General features: G+C 41.5%; 1 protein-coding gene across 1 annotated transcript in view; it reads right to left on the bottom strand.

The window, feature by feature from the left end:
* The window catches only part of snx29 (sorting nexin 29), a 147880-nt gene that overhangs the window by 39036 nt on the left and 83277 nt on the right, over window positions 1–25567 (bottom strand). The window contains exons 16-18 of the mRNA XM_085415884.1: window positions 12145–12261; window positions 7487–7542; window positions 7126–7207 (exon numbers count right to left, since the gene is read on the bottom strand). Coding sequence (XP_085272010.1) covers window positions 7126–7207; window positions 7487–7542; window positions 12145–12261 — 255 coding nt within the window. The remainder of the gene's footprint in view (window positions 1–7125; window positions 7208–7486; window positions 7543–12144; window positions 12262–25567) is intronic.

Genomic DNA, 25567 nt, shown 5'->3' with positions numbered 1-25567 from the left:
AACAAAAACCCAAAGATCAGATGTTAAACAGATTTATTTGCTCTCTCTCCTCCTTAAACATGTTTTTAATGTTAGTTATAATTCAGAATTGGCGACTGAAACACGTAGGACACATAAGAACATCAGGAAATAAAACATCGATAAATATAACCTCAGTAAAAGAAGTCAGCGGGGGTTACTACAGCTGTGTACCGGGGTCTGCGCTTTGTCGGTGGGATTGCTTGCGAGGCGAGCGGGTCTATCCCACGCTTTGCCGTGAGACTGGGCAGACATCTCCGAAATCATCGAAACACTTTTGCAAAGAGGCTGTATCTTGACAAACCGACCAGACACATGAAGATTAAACCACTACATTCTCGGCTAAAAAAATATTAAAACGGTATTTGGTAACACACAAACAGGGTTTTTCAAAGCTCAGTTCTGTTAGCTTCCACATGCCGGTTGTTGTGTGCTAGAAACAATGGCCACCAGGCCAAAGCAATGGTTTTGACTCGATCAGCGTTAACCCCGCCCCCTGAGTTTGATGGGTGAGGCTGACAGATAAAATTATTTCATGATGAGAGCCAGGCGTCAGGACTGCCAAAATGAAATAAATAAATATATCATTAAATAATTAATTAAATGTGTCAATAATTAATGAAATGTGTCAATAATTAATTAAAATGTGAAATACATAAATAATTAATTAAATGTGTCAATAATTAATTAATTAAATGTGTCAATAATTAATGAAATGTGTCAATAATTAATTAAAATGTGAAATACATAAATAATTAATTAAATGTGTCAATAATTAATTAATTACATGTGTCATAACTATTTATTTAATTAATTAATTCCAATTTTAATTAATTATTGCCACATTTAATTAATTATTTAATGGTGTATTTAATTAATTCATTATGGCAGTCCTGGCGTTCCATACAAAGCAGGTAAGGTTATATTTACTTACCGATGTTTTGAGTGTCTAGCATTGTTGTGTCTGCATTATCGTTGCTGTTTATCTGCTGACATTTGAGATCTGTTTTATTAGTTCCAGTTGCCATAAATGGCAAAGCAAGCTTTGTAGCTCAAGCAGTTTTAACTAGCTATGGTCTGTTTAAAAACTTCTCAGGAAAAGAAGCCTGTAAATTTAACTGCAAAACAGCTTTTCAACCCAGGAGAGTGGAGCAGCAATGACCAGTGGACCCAATCCGAGCCTCCCTGTTACCCAACTAATAGGAAAAAAAAAGAAAAAGAAAAAAAGAGCAACACTATTTCTCATTTCTTATGGTGTGTACAGTCTACACCTCATCTCCATCACACCCTCTTCTTATTATCTTGAGCTCAAGAAATACACAAGACCTCTGAAGCAGGCAGAACCTTCTGCTGAATAAAATTACCTCTGATGGCTTAGAGTGTATACACGCGCACACACACACACACACACACACGCACACACACACACACTCGCACAGCCTCGCTGCTTGCAAAAAATATATTTCATTCATAATTTAATGCCGTTTTGTGGAAAAAGAGCAACAGTGTGAGGGACAGACGAAAGAAGAGAACAGTAGATGTTTCCAGTCAGATTAGCATAACTGAGTTTTCAGCACTGCAATTATAGGTGCAGCATTTGGCTGATCAAAGAGACGTGCTCCTCTTGTATGTGCAGATACTGTATATCTATTGAATCTATATGCAAAACGGCTAACACGGACTGGAGACACCAGCTCTCAACTCCAGCATTTTCCATTGGACTCACTTCAAACTACAGGATGTTACATTTGTTCTTGATGCCTGGATTGTGTTTGAGTTTATGGATGGACGCACAGATGTAGGCATCTGTGCATCTACTTTGCAGTTTTGTCAGTTTGCTGTCCCCCCTGTTCATGTTATCTTTGTCTCATCTGGGAAGTTGTATGAGTTTAAAATTATGATGCATTAGTATTAAATTGCTGTGGAGGTGGAAAGATCCCAAGCATTTTGTCCTGGACTTTGTCAGCAGCACTAGAATCAATGAATAGAAAATTAATAGGTGAAAGAGGATTAAACCAGTAAAGGAGAAAAATAGTAATTGGAGGAAAAGTAAAACAGCAAGACTGATGAAAATAAAAAGAACAACAGATAGATAATAAAGCAAAGGAGAGGAAAGCAGAAAGAGCAATTTTTAAAAAGAGATTTGGAAAGGAAGATGATGAGGGGCTATATTCAAAAACTTTGAAGTGAATGGTGCATTTGTTGGACTATTTCCAGCTAAAACCCCAAGAAAAAAAAACAACTTAAGAATCTTCTTGCCTTTGGAGTTACAAAAGTGGTGTTTAAAAAGCTCCTTTTATGCAACTTTTCTCCTTCTTTTGATGTAAACTGAGGTGTAACTTCCCATTTTCAGCATTTTGGTTGGAAAGGTCCCAGACTAGCTTTCGCAATTATATGTCACAGCCCATGCAAATTTACTGAAGTTATTGCTTTACTGAAAAAAAGTCAGCTCATGATGATAATACCCGTTTCTGCTTTGTTAGCAGATAAAACTTTATCATAGGTAAATGCTGCTGTGATACAAAGAGCATATCTTTCATCTACACCACAGGTATGACGCCTCATAATCAACAAACTGAAAGCTCCCATCAGACAGCAGCACAGCAGTAAGCTTCTCAGCAGGACTACTTTAGAGTGTCTGACAAGAAATAACATAAAATACTTTTGAGCTAAATGGCACAAGGCTTTTATCTTTTATTGTATGTGAGCAAAAAATGAGCTATGGCGCCTAACCTAAGGCTAGAAGCTTCCCAGCTTCACTCTTGTCACACTTTGCCATGAAAATGATGTGTTAAAAACTTTATTGCAAAAAGAGGCATAGTATGGCACAGTCGTAGTGTGCAGCACGTTGCATCATCTGATACCTCACAGATTGCACAACAGACTGCAAGAGAACAAATATGATTGTCAGAATGTCCCAATGCAATGCATGCGATGAATTTGTTATTTCTCTATAGCCCCTGCTCTCATACCCTGACCCATCATGACACATCTTTATTACATCCTATTAGATTAATTTGTGGAACTGCATTGAAAACAACAACACTTATTTTATCTGGCCTAAGTAATATCTCCAAAAGGCACAGTAACTTTTTTTGAATTGAAAGATCAATAGGGTGTTATGTCCCTGAACATTTCTTGGTCAGGACCCGTAACTAGGCAACCAGTGAAGAATCCACAAAGTTAGTGCTTTCAGCAATGACAAAGGTGCGCCATTAGTTTTGCAGGTATTTGGTCGCCTGGGTCCACACGTTTTAATCCGTCTACTCTGATGTATCTGGCATTGTTAAATGTAACAGCAGTCTCTCCATTACAAAAAAAAAAGAAAAGAAAAAAACAGTCCAATGAAAGCCGCAGACAAAAAGTGGCGGACCAATTTACCAAACCACTGACACCGCCATCTCCAGAGGCAAATACCTTACATTTAGTTCTAAGATGTCTTTCCCAGAGTGTTTGTTTCTTCTACTTTTCGCTGACAGCCTTGTTGCAAGCACAAGGATCCCATAACACACAAGCAGCCAGCACAGACACTTCTTTGGAGGAGAGTTCCTCATCAGCCTCTGACTGATGCTCTTTTCACAACACAATGCTGGTCCAGGATACACAGGTAATGAAAAGCACAGACGTTCACGCGCACACAGAAATCACCGCTTGTGCTCGCTGCCGGTGTGCAAACCATGCGTTCTCTCATTCTCTTTTAATAGCCTCTATTGTTGGGATTGTGTGGGAGCGAGTCAGTGATTTGCCACGGCCGGTATAATTCTCTCATTATGAGTTCAGAAGGGGAAAGTAAAGGGACGGAATGATGGAAGAATAAAGGCCCAGAGGCGCACAAAGAGCAGAACCCAACTTATAATGGAGCAAATCCATCAGTCTCTCTCTTCATCTCTGTCTGTCTGTCCAATGGCCGTACCACACTTCAGATGGAAGTCATTTTAGAAATCTTGGAGGGGGGAAAAAGGGGCTCTGAGGACATGCAAAGACGAAAATGGAGTACAAGTAGGCTTACCCCTGTCATAATGGTATGCAATCTGGCAGGGGGAGTGAGACAGATATGCAGGCTGAAAAGGAGGACAGTGAGAATGAAGCAAGGAGGCAGACGCGCTATGAGATGCGATGGTTAGATCAGCGCTTCCACCTCTCTGGATGGGTTTAGCAGCAGTATAGAGCTCCTAGCGAGCTTATTTTCACCACAAGGTTGCCGTGACCTAACTCGGGCTCAGGCTTCTGAAATCCCATTCACTCTCCAAGCCTTACAAAAGCCAGCTTTGGCTATGGCTCATTGCTCGCATCATTGGTTCAATTTTGCAAGCATATGAGTGTGTGCGCGAGTGCAACAATGAAGGAAAAAAAGACCCAAAAAAATCTTTGCACTCGCTTGAGGGTAATTTAAAGAGACCCCTGCCATTTCCTCATGATACCCTCAGGTCTTTAAGACTGTTGGCTCAGTGTTCAATCACCACAACAGCCTCACCTTAACAACAATGACTCCAGTAACCTTGGCCATCCATTAACCTGTCTAAGAACAAAAGCCGTTTCCACAGGGAGCCATTAGACGAATATAGCTCTGTGAATGGAAGTATCCAATACACCAGATGGGTTGTGCTTTAAACCAGCTCCAGGGCTGGACAGTAGTCTCTCAGAGACCATTTTTCAGATGGAGAAATTAGGCTAAATTAGCACAACACATGGAAAATGCTCAGCTTCAATACTGGAGTCCATCCATAAATCCGCAACTGCAGGTGGATGCTAATAATTGCCTGCAGCGCTGTACATGCCTGTGTGCGGTTCACCTACTTTTAACCAACCATTACATCGCATTCAGTTGAAAGCGTGGGATTCCCACAGGCAAAAAAAAATATCTTTAGACTCTCGTAAAGACTACGACTTTTTTTATTGTTTGTTGAACAATATATCCAGAAACGAGAGGCTCAAACTGGGTGTAGTGCTTAACAGTCTGTAATTATTTCTGGCAAAAAAAAACAACAACCTGCCTTTATGGGAGCACAATTACAAAGCAGTCACCCGAATATAAAAGTTACCAACTGCATTGAACGACTCACTTCACCCAACACTGCACAGCAGTTTGAATGTGGGCCACTTTCCACTGAGCATTTTACTAGCAGCAAATGATAATTCTAAATTATTGCCATCATGTGTTTGGTGGTACATTTATTACTGTGCATGCATAATGCAGAATAAAGGCCCTGCCCCGTGCGGCGTGAAGCTGCGAGCGGGTAGGAGAGAAATTAAAACAATGCGTCTCATTTGCCTTTGTCGCGCATCAGTCCTGCTGAGAGGACGGAGACAGTCTGGCTCAAAAAGATGTCACACAGCTAAAAGTTTGAGTCCTGAATTGGGAATTTACATCTATTATGTATAAGTTGAGCCAAGCTGAGATGGTAGCCAGTCACTCCTGCCTATCCGTTACAGCTAAGGATGTGTCACCTGTCTCTTCCTGTCCCATATGGTTTTCACTGACTAACATTACAGCTGTACCTCCTGGCTACAGAGCAGATAATACCAGTGTGTACACACATGCACTTTTCTGTCTGACAGGTGTATTTGTGCAGCGTGAAGAAGGTGTCCACTGTAGCAGCACTTGTGTGTGTGTGTGCGCATCAGTTTTTGTCTCATCTCCAATAGTGCAGGTTTGTGTAAACACCTGAGCAGGCAGGTGTGTGTGTGTGTGTGTGAGTTTGTCTGTCTGATGAAGCTCAACCATGGGACTTAATGTCTGAGTATGTGTGTGTTTCTGTCTCACATGGGGGAAGCAGGGGACAGCCACGGCGAGAGAGCTGAGGTGTAACACCTTGTTAATGTGACAGACACAGTAAAACAGCCACAGAGGGAATGAGGTGCCGTTGTCTACTTTGCTCGATAACTTGACAGATACAAGAAGCAGCAGCAGTTCGGTTTGTTAAGCTGCTCTCGAGTCCAGTTCCCAACACACCTTACTTAGATAAGTACCTGGCACAGAGCTCTGGAAACACTATTTTAGTTAAGTGGAGTTGCTTTATTATTATCGGTGTAAACGCTTAAAGTTCTGACCAAACTTGATTGCAAACTCAGAAATGGCAGGCTTGAGTGGGAAGCGCAGTGAGCATTCTGGAACTTATTTAGGTCTGCAACAGTTCTGGCAGGGCACCAATCGATGACGAGGGACACACAGCCATCTTGGAGCACAGACTGCCCCCCAAAAAAGCGACAGCTAGCCTTTTATTTCTTGGCGTTTCTAGACAAACCTTTTCTAAGCTTAAAGAGCAACTCACAGGTTGAATTTGTCACAGGATTTATACTCGTATGTATGATTGCAGAAGCTCAGTAACTTTATGTTCCTGAAGATGGAGTTCAGATGTGATGATGATGAAGCCAGGACCATGTTAGATTGATATCCGGTACAGACGCCCACCATGTACCAACATTAGAAATGATCCCAGATTCATCGGATAATTAGTTTCAACAAAAATGTGAACTATGCGATTTTTTTCCTGATGTATGCCAGCTTCTACCTTAGTCATCTCCCCCTCTTTCTGATGAGGCACAGTATTGATTTATGTGGTCAACGAATCCCAGCTGAAGCATTCGTTTCTGTTATGGACTGTTAGAGTTGTTACAGTTTTGTATTTTCTGACTAGTTTTTATTTTTATTTCCTTTTTACTTTTTGTTTCCGCGGTGGATTTACTCGTTTCTGTTCAGTTTTTATTAATTTCAGTGTATTTTTTTCTAGTACTCTTGTATGGCAGGCACAAACCAATGAAAACAGATTTTTAGGTATTAAAAAACTTTCAAACAAAACAATTTGAATAAAAACAGATGATGAGCTATTAATGCTCACGTGAGCGAATGTGTAATTATTTCAGAGCTTTCTCATTTTGTTCCTTCGCTCTGTGCCTCCATGAACTTTTAACTTCTTGTTCTGTCCATTACTTCCTTCCACCGTTTCTATTCCAATTAAAACGTTATTTTTGTCTTATAACTACAGCAGTCTGTACATCAGACATCAAAGTCAATGTTTAAATCGGTATATTTTGATGAAATGACTCGTTTTGCCTGGTAAACACAACGCGTGGCTCAGACAGAGATATTAATGTGGCTGTGTGTACCTGATAGACGTGGTAGGCGTTGGCAGCTCTGCCTTGCAGGAACACAGAGGGGATCCATACGTTGATGAGAGCGCGATGAGCCCTGAGTGACACAAACAACAAACAGTTCTCACCGCCGTCTTCATTATCATCATCATTATCCCGAGCAGCGGCAACATTAACAGTATGTCAGCACTGTGTTTGGACAGCTACCATTGTTTGCAGTTCACTCTGGTAAAACACCTGAAAATCTAATTTAGTTGTAAACTCAGAGGAAACAGTGCAAAGGGAGAAAAAGGGGTGAGAGACATCAAACTATGAGAGGATAGAAAGGGGTGAGAGAAAGATGCGTTGGACGGGGGATATAGAGAAATGTTCTTACGTCTCAAAATCTGACAGGCTAGGGTCATCTGACGTCTGGCTTAAATCACCTGGAACCTGGAAAAAAAGTGAATGAGAGGAAGAACGCTAAAGAGCAGGGAACAAACAAAAGGAGGACTTTCATTTCAAATACAGGACAAACTCCTGCACAAATATGTTATCAGATACGCACAAAAAAACACTGAATCCATCTACCAGTGATCCCTACACCAGTGTGTTCCCTGTGTATGTATTCATCAAGCATGCATGCCTCCAGGTTGGTGAAGTAACCACATTAAACGTGCTACATGTTGGCCTTGTGGATGAGAAAGAGTATGTGTGTACATGGCCGTGGGAAAGAAAGGAGACAGCAACTGCCCCTGCCCAACAATATGTATCAACATGCGAAACGAATAACCAAGATATACACAGCATACCCATGCATCCATACACGCAGGATGTTCCTGCAATTCATACATACAGTGTGTAATTACTATGTAATCAATCTTAAACTTCTAATACTATTCAATTTACTGCTATTGTGCAATGTCCAAACACTCAGACAAATTACATTTTGATGCTTTGGCAATTTTGTCTCTTGACACTTTCATGCCAATAAAAGCCTCAAGAAATGAAGTCAATCGAATTGAGAAAGAGAGTGAGTGTACTTGTGTTACTCATGTTGTGTGTGTGTGTGTGTGTGTGTGTGTGTGTGTGTGTGTGTGTGTGTGTGTGTGGGGTGGGGGGGGGGGGGGGGTGTGTCTAAATCTGTTTAGAAAATCATGCTATTCAGATTTCCCAGAGAGCCTATCTAAACCTGAGCAAAAACACTGTCACCACAGACAGTGCAATTGGGCCGCCAGCCTCCAGGCTTTCATCAAACACACACACACACACACACACGCACGCACGCACAGAGAGAAGGTAATAGATGAGCAAGACCAAGAAAGGGATCAGTGAGGCAGCGACCCTGGTTTGGCTGTCTGCAGCAGCTCTGAGTTGTAGCAAGCACGGAGCACTTAGGAAACAGAGATGGACATGCACAAAACACACACACGCCCACAGGAGTCCAGTACAGCAGGGCTGAAGCTCAGGGATAAGAGCTCCTATCTGCTACCTGGGGCTCCCTTCACTGAAGCTATACCAACTCAAACTGTGGGCAGGCTGTGTGTGTGCACGTCTAGACAGCTTTAGGCTCTCCAGAGCATGACCAGACGTTGGTAATCTGTGCGTTTTTCTTGTTAGTGTAGAAAGTAGTGAGAAAAAGTAGCTCTGTCTGTGTACTGTCTAACAAGAACAATGGATACTTAGATGGCGGCGCGCACAGACGCAGCGGCCCGGAGCTCCTACACTTTTGCACTTTTGGTGGTACTGTGTATTATTTCACACAGTCTGGGGTTACTTCAATACAACAGAGATGATCTACTACAACTAAGCCGTGGAGATCTTCAACTAACATCCGAGTATCTCATCCCCCCGGAGATCGTTAAGCAACCCCCGGGGCTACCCGCAACAGCAAGCCGCAGGAGGAGACGTTGCGATCGGAGGCAGAAGAGAGGCAAGCGGGGAGGCCTGTGGGCACGGCTAAAGACTAGTCCGTTTAAACCACCACTCCCGATCATATTCCTCTCCAACGCCCGTTCAATCCGTTACAAACTGGATGAAATACGACTGCAGATCGCCACTCGACGGACTTTTAATAACTGTTCGTGCATGATTTTCACTGAAACCTGGCTGGACAGCGCCATTCCCGATGCGGCTATCGATCTAGCAGGCCGCACCGCCTATCGAGCCGACAGGTCTGCGGACTCGGGTAAGAAGACTGGCGGGGGGCTGTGCATCTATATTAACAACCTTTGGTGCACGAACGTCACGGTAACGGAAAGACTGTGCAGTACAGAGGTAGAACTGTTGGTGTTAAAGTGCCGTCCATTCTATCTCCCTCGGGAATTTTCTGCCGTTTACATCTGCGCTGTTTACATTCCACCAGATGCTAATGCTAAGCTAGCGTTAGCACAATTGAGCAGCAGCATCAATAACAGCCTGGTAGCACACCCGGACAGTGTCTTTATTGCGGCTGGGGATTTTAACCACGCGGACCTGAAATCTGTACTTCACAATTTCCACCGTAATGTGAAGTGTGCTACCAGAGGAGATAGAACGTTGGACCAGGTGTACACCAACATGGCGAATGCGTACAGAGCCCAGGCTTATCCCCACCTGGGTCTGTCAGACCATCTCTCCCTTCTGCTACACCCAATATACACACAAAAGATCAAGAGCACTGGGATTACAACCAAAACCGTGAGAACATGGCCGCAGGATGCTATTCCGATGCTTCAGGACTGTTTCCACTGCACAGACTGGGATGTATTCAAGGTGCAGGACACTGACAATCGTGTCGCATTGGACAGTTACACCTCCACTGTCTTGGACTACATCTGTTTCTGTGTGGACAATGTAACAACTTGGAAACGATTCTGTGTGTTCCCTAATAATCCACCCTGGATGACACACGGAGTTCAACAACTTATTCGAACAAGGAACAACGCTTTCAAATCCGGGGACCAGGAGGCATACAGTGCTGCCAGGGCCAACCTGAGAAGAGGCATCAAGACTGCCAACCGACCCTGCTCCGGTCCTGAGCACCCATGAGCTGAGGCGTGTGTTCCGGAGCATTAACACCAGGAAGGCGGCCGGGCCGGATGGAGTGCTGGGCCGGGTGCTAAAAGACTGTGCTGCGGACCTGGCGGACGTCTTCACCTCTATATATAACACCTCGTTGTCCTGTTCACTGGTACCATCCTGTTTCAAAGCAGCAACCATCGTTCCCATCCCAAAACAGTCAAATGTCACATGTCTGAACGATTTCAGACCTGTGGCACTCACCCCCATTCCCGCCAAATGCCTGGAGAGACTGGTCATTAAACACATCAGAGCTGCTTTTCCACCATCCCTGGACTCGCACCAGTTTGCATACAGGGAGAACCGGTCAACCGAGGATGCGATCGCCACAGTGCTGCACACATTACTGAAGCACTTGGAACACAGGAACACCTATGCACGGCTCCTCTTTGTAGACTACAGCTCGGCTTTTAATACCATCCGGCCATACAAACTCCGTCCCAAACTCCACCAACTGGGACTTAACTCCTCTCTGTGCAACTGGATTGTGGACTTCCTCACTAACCGTAGACAGAGTGTCAGAGTGGGTAAGAACACCTCTTCCACCCTTGTGGTCAACACCGGTGCCCCTCAGGGGTGTGTTCTGAGCCCTCTGCTATACACTCTCTTCACCCATGACTGTATTTCCTCCTGCGCGTCCAATCTCATTGTTAAGTTTGCAGATGACACCACAGTGCTCGGACTTATATCCAACAATGATGAGACAAACTATAGGACAGAGGTGCAACAACTAGAGTCATGGTGCCACGACAATAACTTGGTCTTAAACACCAAAAAGACCAAGGAGATCATTGTAGATTTCCGGAAGAGGGGTCATAACAACCATCTGCCTCTCTTCATTGGCAGTGAGGCGGTGGAGAGGGTGAGCAGTTTTAAATTCTTGGGGGTAACTGTGACCGAGGACCTGTCCTGGGGCAACCATATCACCTCAGTTGTACGGAAGGCCCAACAGCGCCTCTACTACCTGAGGAGACTGCGGAGCGCACACATTCCCAGATCTCTGATGTTGAACTTCTACAACTGTGCCATCAGCAGCGTTCTGACGTATGGATTTCTAGTGTGGTTCCCCAGCTGCACCAAGGCCGATCAGCAAGCACTCCAGCGGGTGGTGAAAGAAGCTGGCAGAATTATTGGAACAAGTCTGCCAGAGATCAGTAATATCTTCCCCACTCGCTGTCTGAGGAGGGTGCACAGTATCCTGCGGGACCAACATCACCCTGCGCGCCACCTTGTCCATCTGCTGCCCTCAGGGAGAAGGTACAGGTCTATACAGGCCAGAACATCCAGACTGGCCAACAGCCTGTATCCACAGGCTGTGAGGCTCCTGAACTCTCTGCCCCCCTCTCACGGACAATAACCATATCCAACTTCTTAATAGCAATGAACTGGTCTGCATTGGTGCATCATATCTTTATTCTCTTCCCCCTCCTGCCCCCCCCCCCCCTCTTTCTTAAATAGATAACTATCATATCTGATATCATATCTCACAGTACAATAATATTGAATGGGTTGCATTGTTGTATTTTGTCATGTTTCTCAGGTCTTTGTCTGAATTTCTACGAACATTATTGCTAAGGATTGTCTTATTGCATTGGAGTCACACTGGGTTAAATATGTACACTTGGGTTTTAAGGGGTATTTATTATTTTCTTCTTTTTTTTGGGTTGTATGGAAGCCCCAAACGCAATTTCATTGTTCTTGACAATGACAATAAATAAATAAATACTAAATACTAATTAACATCGATAGCCGTCAAGATCAGGAGAAAGTCTCCCGGAGAAAATCAAATCTCACCAACAGAAAATAAGAAAGAAGATAACTATTATTGACGCCGCCGACTGTTGGGGAAAATGAACCGAGGGATGGACAAACAAACAGGACCAAGTAGAAATGAAAATCAAACAGAATCAGTGGGCAAGTCAAAGAAGAGAAAAGGAGAAAACCCGCAGAGAAATCAGACGAGACAGGATGCGTCTGTTGCTGTGTGCCACTCACCGGTCCTCTCAGGTCAATGAGCTCCTGTCTCATCTGGATTATGAGGTGGTCTTTGGCCATGAGCAAACGGTACAGGCGCTCATTAAACTCTATCAATTCACCATGCATCTCAGCCACCTAAAACACACACACACACACACACACACACACACACAGGAAGAAAACTTGAATTAATCAAACCGTGGACCACTCTTCTGCAGGACACAATTATGTACAGTGTAAAATCATTTAAACATCATTGTAGGGGTCAGAAAACAAAAAATTAATTGTCAGTTTATATGAAAATCACACAAAAGGCAAACACACTCCAGTTAAGACATAATGGATAAGGACAGCAGGACAATTTCCAACAGAGATAGGAATGATGGAGGGAGAGGAGGTGAAATTAGTTCCCATCCTATGTGTTCTCCTTCCTCCCTGCTATTCAAATGTCATGAGCTCTAACTAACCTTGACACAATGTTATTCCGTGTGTGTGCGTGCGTGTGTTCATGCAAATACAGCCAAGCTATCCAGTGTGTCTGTGTGTGTGTTCCCCAGCCTGTCTGCCTAACCAGGCTGGACGCTGTGGACAGGTCTCTGTCAGGAGACTGACAGCTGTGACACACACTGTGCTGTATGGAGGACACCTGCTGTCACAGCCACTTGGAAAGAGCGCCGTTGCCGGCTGACAGGTGAGCTGAGCATCAGTGTTGCTCCAGTGCTGACCTTCATACATTAACTTTATCCCATCGCATTTAGAAGCCACACACTGCCATAAAGAAGAGGGGAGATTTCTCGAGTAATAAAGACAAGAGTGTTGACGACGATATTAAATCTGTGGTTCCCTGAATATTTTACAAAATAGCTTTATGCCAAAGTCGGTTTGTGTTCTCGTACCAGGCAAGGTATATGAAAACTGCAATATTACCAAAGGAAAACAGTGAAAAGAGCAACAGGAAAGGCTCATTTCAAACAAAGGTGACAGTGAAAGTAGCCAGAAAATGTTTTTAACCAAGAAAAATGAAATATTGCAGCTTTATTTATAGAGTATGTGTGGCACTGAAAAACATTTACACAGTAGTTCTGATGCTGGTTGGCTGCGGTCTTTGCTGGCTGTGAGGACAACAACTCTGTTTCTCATTTAAGTTTTTCTTCAACTAGGTGAAATCGACTGAGGTTTAGGGGTGGGTTTTAATAATCGATTCATCGATTAAAATCGATTCTGGCTTGGAGAACGTGATATCGATTCATTAAAATCCTGAATCGATTTTTTTATATAAATTTATTTTGCCCGAAAATTTCAGAATCTCAGGTGAAACGTCACAAAATTTTGACAACCACCAAACATTTAAAACAGTAAATGAGAGCAGGAACACGGCTTCTGCACAAAGACGTAAACACAAAGCGCGCATCAGACTTCGTGAGATGTCGCCTTTCTCACCCGACGGCACGGACACGCTTGGGGCTGAAAGCCGACAGCTCGCTGATTCCGATGTTTCGGCGGGTCCGCGCTTTGTGTTTACGCCCTTTTTGCGCTGATTCTAAAGCTGTTAGTTTTATCTCTCTCCAAACAATATTGACCGAACCAGCAGCAAAAGAAGATCCAAACTAAGCTTCACATAAACATCGTCATGAATTCACTCTGACTTTTGCTGTTTTGCTGCCACCACAATAAAAATCACACTTCATGCACAGCTCGCTCTCTCTCTCAGTGTACTTCAAGAACAGTTTCCCGTCTATCCCCAAAATCTGTTTTCTGCATCATTCGCTTGCTTGTTACGCGCAAGTCTACCGCTGTTTACAGCGCTGTCGGACGATGTGTTTTTTTAACTTTTACTTACTTCCGAAAAGAAAACCTAATTTCTGCCGTTCAATAGGCTTTTGAACAAATTTAAACTTTTTAAAATTAAACAAAATGCAAAATGCTGTGTCTCTAATAAAACCGCTGTAACTTCAGAGGTAATGTTCATAAGTTGATTAATGGTTTTCTTTCGTTTTTGATGTACTGCAGAATATTTTTATAAAATCCCAGACCAGGAAAATCACCTTCATGTTTTTCTGTGTTTTATCTTCAGCTACTTTGACACAAAGGCATCTGCTGTGATGCTCACACCTTTGATAAAGTCTGGAACGTGTCAGCTTCCTTTTCATAGAGACAAAAATATGTAAATATACTGATCTGAGTTATAATATTTCTGACCGTCTGAGGCAAAATTTCCCAGATTCAAATCGAATTGAATCGAATCGTGGATCGAATCGATTCAGGACCTTGTGAATCGGAATCGAATCGATTTTAGAAATCAGTGACGATACCCAGCCCTACTGAGGTTGCAGCCCACTTTTACAAGCGTCTGCCATTTAAACTTGAGTTTGTCACTTTATCGGTTTGTAACAATGATTGAAATTAAAGGGGCAGTATTATGATTTCTCTTCCTCAATACAATACAGTAGATGTACTGTTACGGCACATCTTTCGTGCTCTATAAGGTCATGAGAGTGGATATCACCAATTTGGTCTGAGAAACTGAGCATGAGCTCACAAGCCCAACCTACTTGCTGTTTAAACCTTGCATTTGTAAGAGAGAACCAATTAGGAGACAGCTGGCTTACAATCAGTGAAAAAAAAAAAGCTTGTTTTACCAGTGACTACCACTGCCAGAGACAACAGTGCTGTCTGTCAGGGAACAACTGACGCGTTCTATAGGTAATTTGTCAACATTTATTGAATGTTTCAAAATTGTATCAAATTTACTTTTCAGTTGCCATGACAACCACAAGACAACAGCAAAGACAGCAAAGCTGCAGTGGAGCAGAGACGAGTTTTGCCACAAGAACAAATAACGAATCTCCTTGAAATCTGACTGCATTCAACTGGACAAAAGAATGAAATACAAATAAATAAATGAAAAAGAAGAAGATCACGCAGAATAAGCTAGTCTTAAGTATTCAATAGTGATAATGGGTTTTTCCTTGATTGCAAAAGACTTTACAGGTTTTGTCTTAATTGTCATTTGCTGTATTCATCTCAGTAAGGCCGCGGAGCACAAATCACACTGAGTCATGATGCCTGCCGTGTATTTGGTATAAACCGTGAGCAGGAAAAGATCATTTTGCCAACGTAGGTGGAGATGTTAAAATGCTCTTTTAGGTGATACTGCTGTTCACTTCTGTCACAACTTTGTTATTTTCAGGCAAACAAATAAAGTCATGTGTTAGACTACTATTAGATTGAGAAAGACAACTACACAAAGTAGACACGATTCATTTTGTGTTATATGCACAATCTCAGCACATTTGTAGACTTCAAATGTAAAAAGGGAAACATGAACAACAAATGCACACGTCCAGGAAAAAATGAAGCCACTCCATGGTTTATTTTGATAAGTTATCGTGTTGACGTCGCCAAAGTTTGTGTTTCAGTTTTGCTATTACTTAGCACTCATTAGCATCATGTGGTGTGTGTGCCAGTGTAGTCTATAGATGTAGCTTGCTAGCGTTAGCTCATAAATTTGTATTCTCACTTCTCATCCAAACATGGCCACTCGTGCCCGAAAAAAGGACTAAACTGGTGAAACTCTGATTTTCTCAAGCTTTGTGCCAGGGCTTGTTTTTGTTTTCAGGTATTCCACGTTGAATAATTTTGGTCTGGCATTACAAATGTATGTATAATTTCAGAGATATTATCAGTACTGCAGATTTCATCCAGGGTGATGCAACAAATAAGTACTGTATGCAACTCTACAGTCACAACGACTGTTATCTACATAGTCGTAAAAGTATATTATATATATCTTTTTTATTTACCTGTGAAAAACAGACTGTTAGGGGGGCTGGGTCGTCGACCCAGTGGTTTTGTGTTTTTGGTCCTTTGATTGGATTAATTATATCTAATGGTTTGTAGGGTTGTTCTGAGTTTAGGTTCTCTGTGTGGTTTATGTTAGAGTTTTAGTCTTTTGGCTTCTGTCTGTATTCCTTAGTTGCTGTATCCCCTTCTCAAGTCTGCATCTCTGTGTTATGTTTCCTGTTTTACTTTGAAGTCCGTATCTCGGGTTAATGTATCAGGTTTTGCTTCCCTTGCCTCGTTAGCCCTGATTTGCCCCAGCTGTGTTTCCCGTCTGTCTCTCATTCACTGATTGCTCCCTCTGTTTTTAAGCCCTGTGTTTTCCTCTGTCCGTGTCGCGATCTACCCTCATTCTGTACTGTGTGTTCTGTTTGCCAGCCTGGTTAGTTTTTTGTATTTTTTCAGTTTAGTTTTTGGTCTGGTTCACCATTAAAGCTGTTTTCAAGTGCACCTTTTTCGTATCCAAGAGTCTGCACTTTGGGTCCACCATTCCAGTCCTGCCTGCATACAGCCACACATGACACAGACTCATTTTTCTTCAGAATTCTGTTTGAGCTCGGTTGATACTCTGCCTTGACGCTTTTTGTTTAAGCAGGTATAGCAGGTATACCAGTGCTCTCAGTCAATATAAAAATGTCTCTAAATACCCGAGGCAGTATAAATCACTGGATCAGACAGTGCTGCAAAGCAATAAAAACAGCTGATGCTAATCTTTAAACATAAAACATAACTGACAGTGGCTCAAAAATTAATCCCCCAACCCTTAAAGTTTCCATCTCTCTCCCGAGCCCAGACATTTGTGATGAGACGAGATGAAGATGCGACATGATTTGTACGAATGAGAAACACAAACGCACACTTTGAACTTCAATTTGATTTGGTAAGCCCAGGTCAGACAGGGAAGAGTAAGGGACCCCGCACATGTATGCTTAACACCTTTGACTGCCATGCAAGCCATTCATCACCTCTATTTATTTAGCTGCCATGACTCTTAAATAGGACATTATAAAGGAGGGAATTAATTTTAAGCGTGAGGAAACCCAATTAATTCTCAGTGAGAGTGTGCTAATAAGTTTTTCTCTGGCTGTAGATGTGTGCGTGTGTACAGTAGTGTATGTAGTATAGAGTATCCAAGTGTGCATGTGAAAATGTGAATTGCAATTTTACACGCCAAACACGGGTCTGCATTAAGCAGTAGCTACGTGCTAGCATTGCCAATTTGTTTCACCAGGCAAGGTCATCTCCTCTGTGTTATTAACGCTTCATTAAAATGCACAACTAAGTTTCAGCGTTCATTCACTCATATCTGGACCTCACATGCAATGGGCATTACTCAGTGGGCATTATCACATTCTTTAGCTGACCTTTCTCTAGACAAGGCCACCCAAAGCCTCACTTCAGTGTTGCATCAGCCAATAAATATCTACTGGGTAGCAGCTAATTAGTGGCTTTTGAAATTTCATCAGAAAAAAGACAAAAAAATCTGTACTTCATTATGGAGATTCCAGAAGTTAGCTTTAGAGTTCAATTTGATGCCGTAAATGGTTTAAAAGGAAAGTATATACATACGGTGTGGTAACATGCCAAACAGTAATAAGCAAACTAGGGATATGATGCAATTTAACCCTTGCAGAGAGTGTACTGCTAGACAATACACAAAGAACAGCAATAAAACCACTGTTGCATATGTCGCCCCTACTCTTCCTTGGCTGACCCGGGCTTAAAAAAATCAGGTTAAAACAATGTCCTTCTGGCAAACCTCAGACATGGATTCATGTGGATGTTAGACAACCAACTAAACACTGCTGCAGACACAAGAGGACAGGACAATGCGCCTCACCACAGTACAACAACATGACATGACAAAGAGCCCTCCAGCGTTTCCAGTGTTACCCAGTGTGAGTGAGAATCCATAGAATCCAACCCAAAATACCCCAGGACAGCATCAGAGGTCTCTTGCGTCAAAGCTATTGTGGGTGGCACCTCCAGAGTTAGGAAGGTGGCAGGGATCTGTGTGTATGACATGTATGTCCTCTTTCTCCACCTTTATTTTCCTCCTAGTACCTTCTTAGTCTCAAGGCTGATGGACTAGCTGACAATTTCCATCAAGCAGCTTCAAACTCTAAAACCTTCAGTGTGGAACCATAAAACACAAGGAAAAGCCCTGACAACTCAAAAAGTCTGAAAAATGGAAGCCTGACAGGCAGCTGTTGTAGAGCTTTGTACAACTTAAAGTCATGGCTCAGGTAGGGATATCCAGAGGATATCCTATAATCAAAACTGAGAACCAAAAGTGACCAGAATGAGCTGCAATGGCCTGCCTGAGGAGGTAGGACATGTGATAACTGCACTCCCTTGCTCCGAACTAGGATGACTTAAAGGTGCTTAGGTTTGATGAATAGGCCACAATTCTGAATATTGTGCATGATAACAATATCAGACATATACTTGCTGACAGTTTCAAGCTATTGCACTGTTGGTTATGGCAATACCTTGGGAGCCGAGGACACACACAAAGCATTTTAATGACAAGCTGTGAACGTGAAACATTACTTTACAAGGTGGTTTTAATAAGCCATGAAGCCGAAGTTTAATTGCTCATTTTGCAGAATTTCATTTGCAAGCAATTAGATTTACTAATGTAGGAATAAACACATTCATGGCTCGTTGCATTTCCTGGAAGCTGTGCTAATCAGATTAAAAATGATCTAGCAAAAACTCTGAAGGACAATATGCCTTCTCTAATTATAATCTTGCAGTATAACAGTATACAGTACCATACTTTTACGCATTTGTAAAAATAAGTGGAAATTAAACTGCAACTCACGCTGTGATTTTTCTGGGCTGAACGAGTCTATTATTTTAATTTTCTACAAAACTGATATAATTTGTACCGTTAGCAGCACTTAAGTGGGATTAACAGCTGGAACCTTTAAATAAAACAAACGAAAAATCTGATTCAACTGATTCTCTTCCTCTACCATTAATAATGACAAATATACTAAAGCTCCGTGATTAAAACAAATACCTTTGTTGGTTATTGTGTATGTAAGAAAGACAAATTGCTTTCTTTTATTCCAACTTTGCGACTCTGCGAAGTTGAAGTGTACGGCTTAAAAGCAAATACAAGGCAACATTTATTTTTAATCGCACTGCGTGAGCCTTCACCAACCTAACTAATCACATCAAATATTTGAATAAATTAATCAGTCATGTTTTATGTAAGGATGTCATAAAAATAGCCAACAGCTTCAAAAAACGAAAACAATCTCATCTTAGCTTCAAATGCCTCATCCGATGCAGATATATCCAAAATACCGTAATGACTGACTGTGACTGAAAACTGGACTACAGAAGAGCAGAAGTCTCTCTATCAGGCATGCAGGGCTGGTTTAGTAAGATGCACTGCCTCACTTCAGCAAAACTGCCACCCAAGTGATGTCGACCCCATACAGTAAAGACTCCCCGCTCGAGTGCTCAAAGGCCCGCTCGCACAAGGACAAAAATCTCATGGAGGAGGATAACGCCTTATTCTTCTCTGCTTCTCTCCACTCCCATCTCTACAGAATCTCTCCGTGCGCCTCTCCCTCTCCTCTCCTCCCGTTTATGATCTGATCTGTGCCAAGCTGAGCTGGCCTGAATAAAAAATGCCATCGTGAGCTGAAACCCCCAAAAGAAGAAAACAGACGGGGGGAGCAGTGGTACAGCTGACCCAAAACCTCATAACCTTAATTACACATACTATAAATGGGGTGGAGCAAAATTAGATGGAGAGGAGGAAAAGCTCATCAGGACAAGAGGAAACAAAAGGGAAAGCTGATATCAGGGTTTGGAGGTCACAGGCTGTGGTACGGTGGCAATATTTATGCGTAACACTGAGTAAAACAGGCATAGTGGGTGTAGGGTAATGTGTGGCTACATACTGACTAACAACTCACTACCACATGAGTGTGCGTTGTCCCTCAGTTTGAGTCATATCAAGCCCTCTATTAAGCTATGAGGTACCAGCTGTTCAGCTTTTACAGCAAGTACATTTTGTTTAACGTCGCCAAAATCGTCATCCGAATTAACATTATAGTGATTACAGGGATGTCAATGGGCAAAAAGTCAAACTCTAGCCTTCACCAGTGGGTGATGTTGAGGTTTTATTTGCATACCATTTATGGATTCAATAAGTAAAATTGTTTTAGGAGTTGCTGTCTGATACCGACCTAGAAACCATCATCAGAGGACTGTCTATGGACGCCAGCAGCGTGTGCTGTGATGGAGTACACCCAGACTTCTCCTTTCTTTTTAATACTTGATTTTAAGTGGGTTTCTGCTGAAGTGGAGGCCTGTTAATTGGAGTGACAACTTGACATGAATACTCTGATCACAGAAGACAGAGAAGCAGGTGCAGCAGCACAAACTGAACCTGTTGTCTATGAACACAACACCCTTTTTTCATGTTACACTTATCCACTTTTTGAAGTTCGCACATTAGTATGTGCTCAGTTCGAAGCCAAGCCCGAGTGTTTCCTCTTAAATAACAGAAAGCACTTTCATAAACGATAATGTTCATACTATTTTGCTTTTCCGGGAGATTGGAAGGTAGTGAGCAGCTGGAGACACAAAGAAAGGGGATGAGCATGAGTCAAAGTGGCACCGGTGTCCCTGTTATTTAGCAACTACACTGCATCAATACAAGCAAACAAACAATGCAAAAATCATACGTGGTTAAAGATATTATGAATCAGTAACAGACATTGTTTTTGTTCATTTGTGTCCTTCCCAGTGCGTCTGAATCATTTTAAAAATAGGACTTTGACTGTGAGATTACATAAACTGTTCATCAGATAGGAAACCTAATAAAAGGCATCAAAGGTTCATTTAAATGTTAAACCTGGGTGAGACCTTAACCATAACAGGGCCGGTACTGGGCTTCTTTGTACATCTAATAAATGCAGCTTGGGTCTCTATGTGCATCTCTGAGTCACTTCAGCACAGCTGCTCCTTAAGAGGAAGAGACACAGCTGAGAAATGAGGGAGGGGGGGCAAGAAAGAGTGTGAGAGAGGACAAATATAGACATCACAAGCTGTGCTGTCCACTCTGAACTGAGGTGGAAAAAAACAACAACATACAAATAGAGATGGAGAGATGCGTTAAGAAGTGTGAGCTCATGAGAGCGGAAGATGGGCCGATAGAAAAGCTAGAAATAGAAGTTTATGGGGAAAAAAAAAAGAAGCTAAATCTGTCTTGTGGTACAGACGTGGGTTTTTGTCACTGCGGCATCACACGGCGAGCTGCCTGTGCACTTGGATCACACATTTTTTTGATTATGCAGTATTATTACTTTGAGACGCTACAGTGATGACAATGTTAAAATACAGTCTGTCAGCTTTAATTTTAGGGGTGTTTTCATCACATGCGGATGAGCATTCAGGAAATGAAAGCCCTGTCTTGGTAAATGTTCTCGTGGCCTACACATGCCAGAAGTATTTGGGTGGATTAAGATTAGGTTTACATTGGAAAAGTTGTCACTTTCACCATCAAAACTTAACATTTTAATATACACTGACAGGAATTTGTCGGGATGAAGATTGTGGATTAAAAGAACACTCAGCTGGTAGTTATAGATTATTGCAACACATAATAAATGTTTTCTCTTTTTTGTGGACTTCTGTTCTTCCATGAATCTGAAGGGCTGATCTGTGTTTGCTGTGTGGTGTAAAACCAGCAGAATGAGACATATATTATGTACGGTGTGGTGAAAAAGTATTTTCTCCATTTAATAGGTTTTTTTTTTTGCATATTTGTCAAATTTCAATATAAAGATAATCCAGGTTAAAGCCAAGCGTTTCATATTTGATACAAGCTTTGTGAGTTTTTGAGACTTTTACATCATCATCCTCATCAGTATGATTAAATCATGGCATAATGTGCTGATTTTAGAGATGTTTTAGCCTATTTCACTGTTTAAGAACACACCTCTCACGTGTCAGGTGATAGTTGTAACTTTCAGGCAACAAAATAAATGTTGTGAACCACTGAAATGATCCAGTTGTTTTAAAAAACTGCAAAGAAGTTCAGTGATAAATCTGCCAGTGTCTTTAATATAAACAGCATCGTGTGAAGATCAGCAGGCAAAATGATGGAAACTTGGAGGAACCTGTCCTTGGTGAAAAGATAATAAGACTGGCTAAATAAATTCTGTTAATCATTTTAGAGTCTTACTCAACCGGCTTTTCAAATCTTACTCTGGTGCTGCAGAGCTTCTGTACAGTAGCAACGCTCAGGACTCCAGGATTCATCAGCCGAGTTCGATAGTAACAGAGACGAGCTGCGTAGCATTAATATACTTTGGCATATTGAAGCCCCGCATCAGGTACGCTGTGTTTTAATGCTGGTCTGGTGTTCGACTGCGTTACAGGTCTTGAATGATTCATCTGAAGATGAATAAAAATGCCCACAAATAGTAACTGAAATCATTAGTGCATTAAGGTTATGCAATCGAAGACATGAGAGAGCTTACCAGTCCAATCTGAACAAAGAAATCCATAATTCCTATAAAAGAGAGAATTTAATGCTCTGAAAGGCTTTTGTGCTCAGAGCCTGTCTGAACACTTCAAAGCAGATTCACCTGCATTATTTGAGAAAGAATAATATGCATTATGCAATATCTGGGCTACTCAAGGGTCACATTCACTTGCATTACACAGCAAAGACAAGGAGAATTATAGAAGCATGCTGGTTCATATTTTTCTGGTTATTAATATCGCTCTTGTGAGTCAGTAGCTTGTAATTGTTGCACTTGTTCTTGATGTTGTTTATGGTTAATTAATGAGCTTGTGGATCAAAGGGAGAATCCCTGATCCCACTGGAAGTTTCGACCTATATGTCTTTTCTACCCTGCAACAGCAATCTCATTCTACTTATCAATGCAGTACAGCAGATAGAAAATACTCAACACACTGCGTACTGAAACAAGATGAAAAATATCTGTAGTGTAAGACGTGACAGATCACTACTGAACAATCTGGCTAATGATGACAGAGGATTAGCCTAGTTAGATTACAGCACTACTGTATGATGTACCAAGCTCTCAAAATGAGGACAAAACTTGGCTGTTTAAATTAAAAATGAGCAATTTTCAAACTACTTTCAAACTCAAAAGAAATATTAAATGTTTCCAAAGACTAATTACTACATAATTATTAATCTCACCTTCCAGTTTGATTAATGGTTATCAAAATTAAAATGCCTGTTTTGGATTTTTATCAAATACATTTTGTTAACAAAACAAATAATTTTATGGTTTTTTAAAACATAAGTAGTTAAATCTCTGTCTATAACGTGCAATTATATGCCTAAATATGGGATATTTAAATGAAATGAAAAAAGAAATCTCTACATATCTGATCTGCTTCAGCAGCACTTGTTGGATTTAATTAAACTGACATTTGAAAAGTGCCCTTGTGTGCATTTTTTAAAATTTAATCTGGGTAAAGACTTCTTATCACTAGCGTACAAATTCAGTGGTTATGGCTAACAAGGTGTTTTATGAAGTCACAGTGACCTTGACCTTTGACCGAAAGATTCTCATCAGTTCTCCGATTTCAAGATTTTAAGAAATTACCAAAAGTTGTTCTTGAAACATTAAACGTATGGATGCAGTAATAATGCTTTTGCCTTATGAATGAAACTGCAGGACACTATGTACATATTGCAGAGTTAGATGTGGCTGTTCTCATGAAAAGGATCATCACTGGGCTGGGTTGTCAGGTGACAGGTGGGAACGTTATAAAAAGAGCATCTTCATATGATAAAAAGAGACGCAGCAGTCTGTTGTTGCCCACCGGTTCCACTTTTTTAAATGAGACTTCAGCCTATTCGTAGGCGACATTAAGAGGTTCTTAAAAAGATCCAAATTGGTTTTCAGAAACACAAAGAACTGATTTTACTCAAAGGAGTATTTGAACATCTCCTACTGGCTTAGAGGTTTCCAGGTATAAATCTGAATTGCCTAAAGAGAAGTAGCCTTTAAACTCTCCCTTTTTAAAATCATAACTAAGGAAGAGTTTTTCTTTAAAAATCTTTTCCTTTATTTATTTATTTTTTTAATAGGAGGACATTTTGTGCAAAATGTTCAATAAAAACATCCTGAATGGCTGAGTTAAGTTAACTTTAAGTGAACTAAAGTACTGCGCAAAAGCCCCAAGTCTCTCTTCATTTCTTTATAGTTTGCTTTAAGAAAATGGGAAATGGTTGCAGTGATTTATTGAAATGTGCAAAAATATTAAAACCTAGTATGAAAGGCAAAGATTCAGAGAGGTTTTTGGAATTCTAACAAACTTGAGTCAGTATGTGGTACGACCACATGTATTTTTCAACACAGCCTGAACTCTTAGGCATCTTTCTGGTCATTTCAGTAAGGATCGGCTGCAAGAATAGTTTTCCAGGCTTCTTCCCTGTCAAGATAATTCCCACACTGTTCCAGTAATGTTAAGGTTGGGCTCTGGAGGAAGCCAATCCATGACTGATAGCATGTTTTTCTACCCAGGTATGCTTGGACTGCATTGGGAGATAGTATTGCATAGGATCAAAAATTTTTTAAATAGTGGCGATTTTCTCTGCAGTTTTGCAATTTTGACAGATTGGCCAACACCCCTGGCTGAAGTTGGAGTCCCAAACCATTTTATTCTAAATTTACAGCCACTGGTTCTTTGGGAATCACCCCATTGCTGCCTGCAAAAATACTATTTTATGCCTGTCAAACTGTTACCTCTGGTATTATTTGCTTATTCATCTAAAGGTATGATTGCACTGTTTGCTCAAGGCCATTTAAAGAGATTACATGAAACTCTGCTTCTTTGGAAGCAAAATACAAGGACATGAAAGCTGGCTCGAGACTTTTGCAAAGTGCTCTGTCGGATCAGCTTCACAATTGATAAAAAAATATAATTAAAAATGAACAGTCACATCCTGGTGAGTGTGCATGACTGGAAGCCTGATAAGTTCATAGAGGTGTTTCTGTACTGTACACCTTCAGCCTGCCACCAACAGCCTGCGTGCGCTGATAAGACGATGTGTTACATCATCGCCTGCCCACCTTTTCCTTATCGCCCAACACTCACAGATCGGTGTCATGCAGTTTGGGTGTTTCTCAGAAACCTCGGTGGAAATCTTTACTGCATTATGCAAAGCATTTTTGTTGTTGTTGTTTTTTTATTATTCACAGACAAAGAGAAGTACAATGCCATAAAGATGCAAATTAAAATGGTTATGTCTTTATTCCCTGGAGTTGTTGCACTTGCTCCCCCCTCGTTTTCATCTCTCTGCATCTGTCTGTCTTTCATGTCCTTTTTGTTTATTTCACTCAGAAACAGATCCACTGGGATACGGTGATGTGCTTGCACACTGATAGCTTTTTTTAAACCAGCTTTGATCAGACATTCATGAAGATTTATGATAGGGATTCACGCAGTTGGCGAATGCAAGCGCACACGAACACGCCAGCATCACCCTCTGATTGACACGGCAAAGAATGAAAGGAAATAAGAGAAGAATGAGAGAAAACAGATTGTGGCACCAAAAACAAAGGCTTCTTACTCACTGAGACCG

This window comes from Rhamphochromis longiceps, linkage group LG8 (assembly GCF_057381845.1).
Source record: "Rhamphochromis longiceps isolate RC_006_pf linkage group LG8, R_longiceps_female_GT1.1, whole genome shotgun sequence".
Classification (NCBI taxonomy): Eukaryota; Metazoa; Chordata; class Actinopteri; order Cichliformes; family Cichlidae; genus Rhamphochromis; species Rhamphochromis longiceps.
This window is presented reverse-complemented; position numbering and strand designations above follow the sequence as displayed.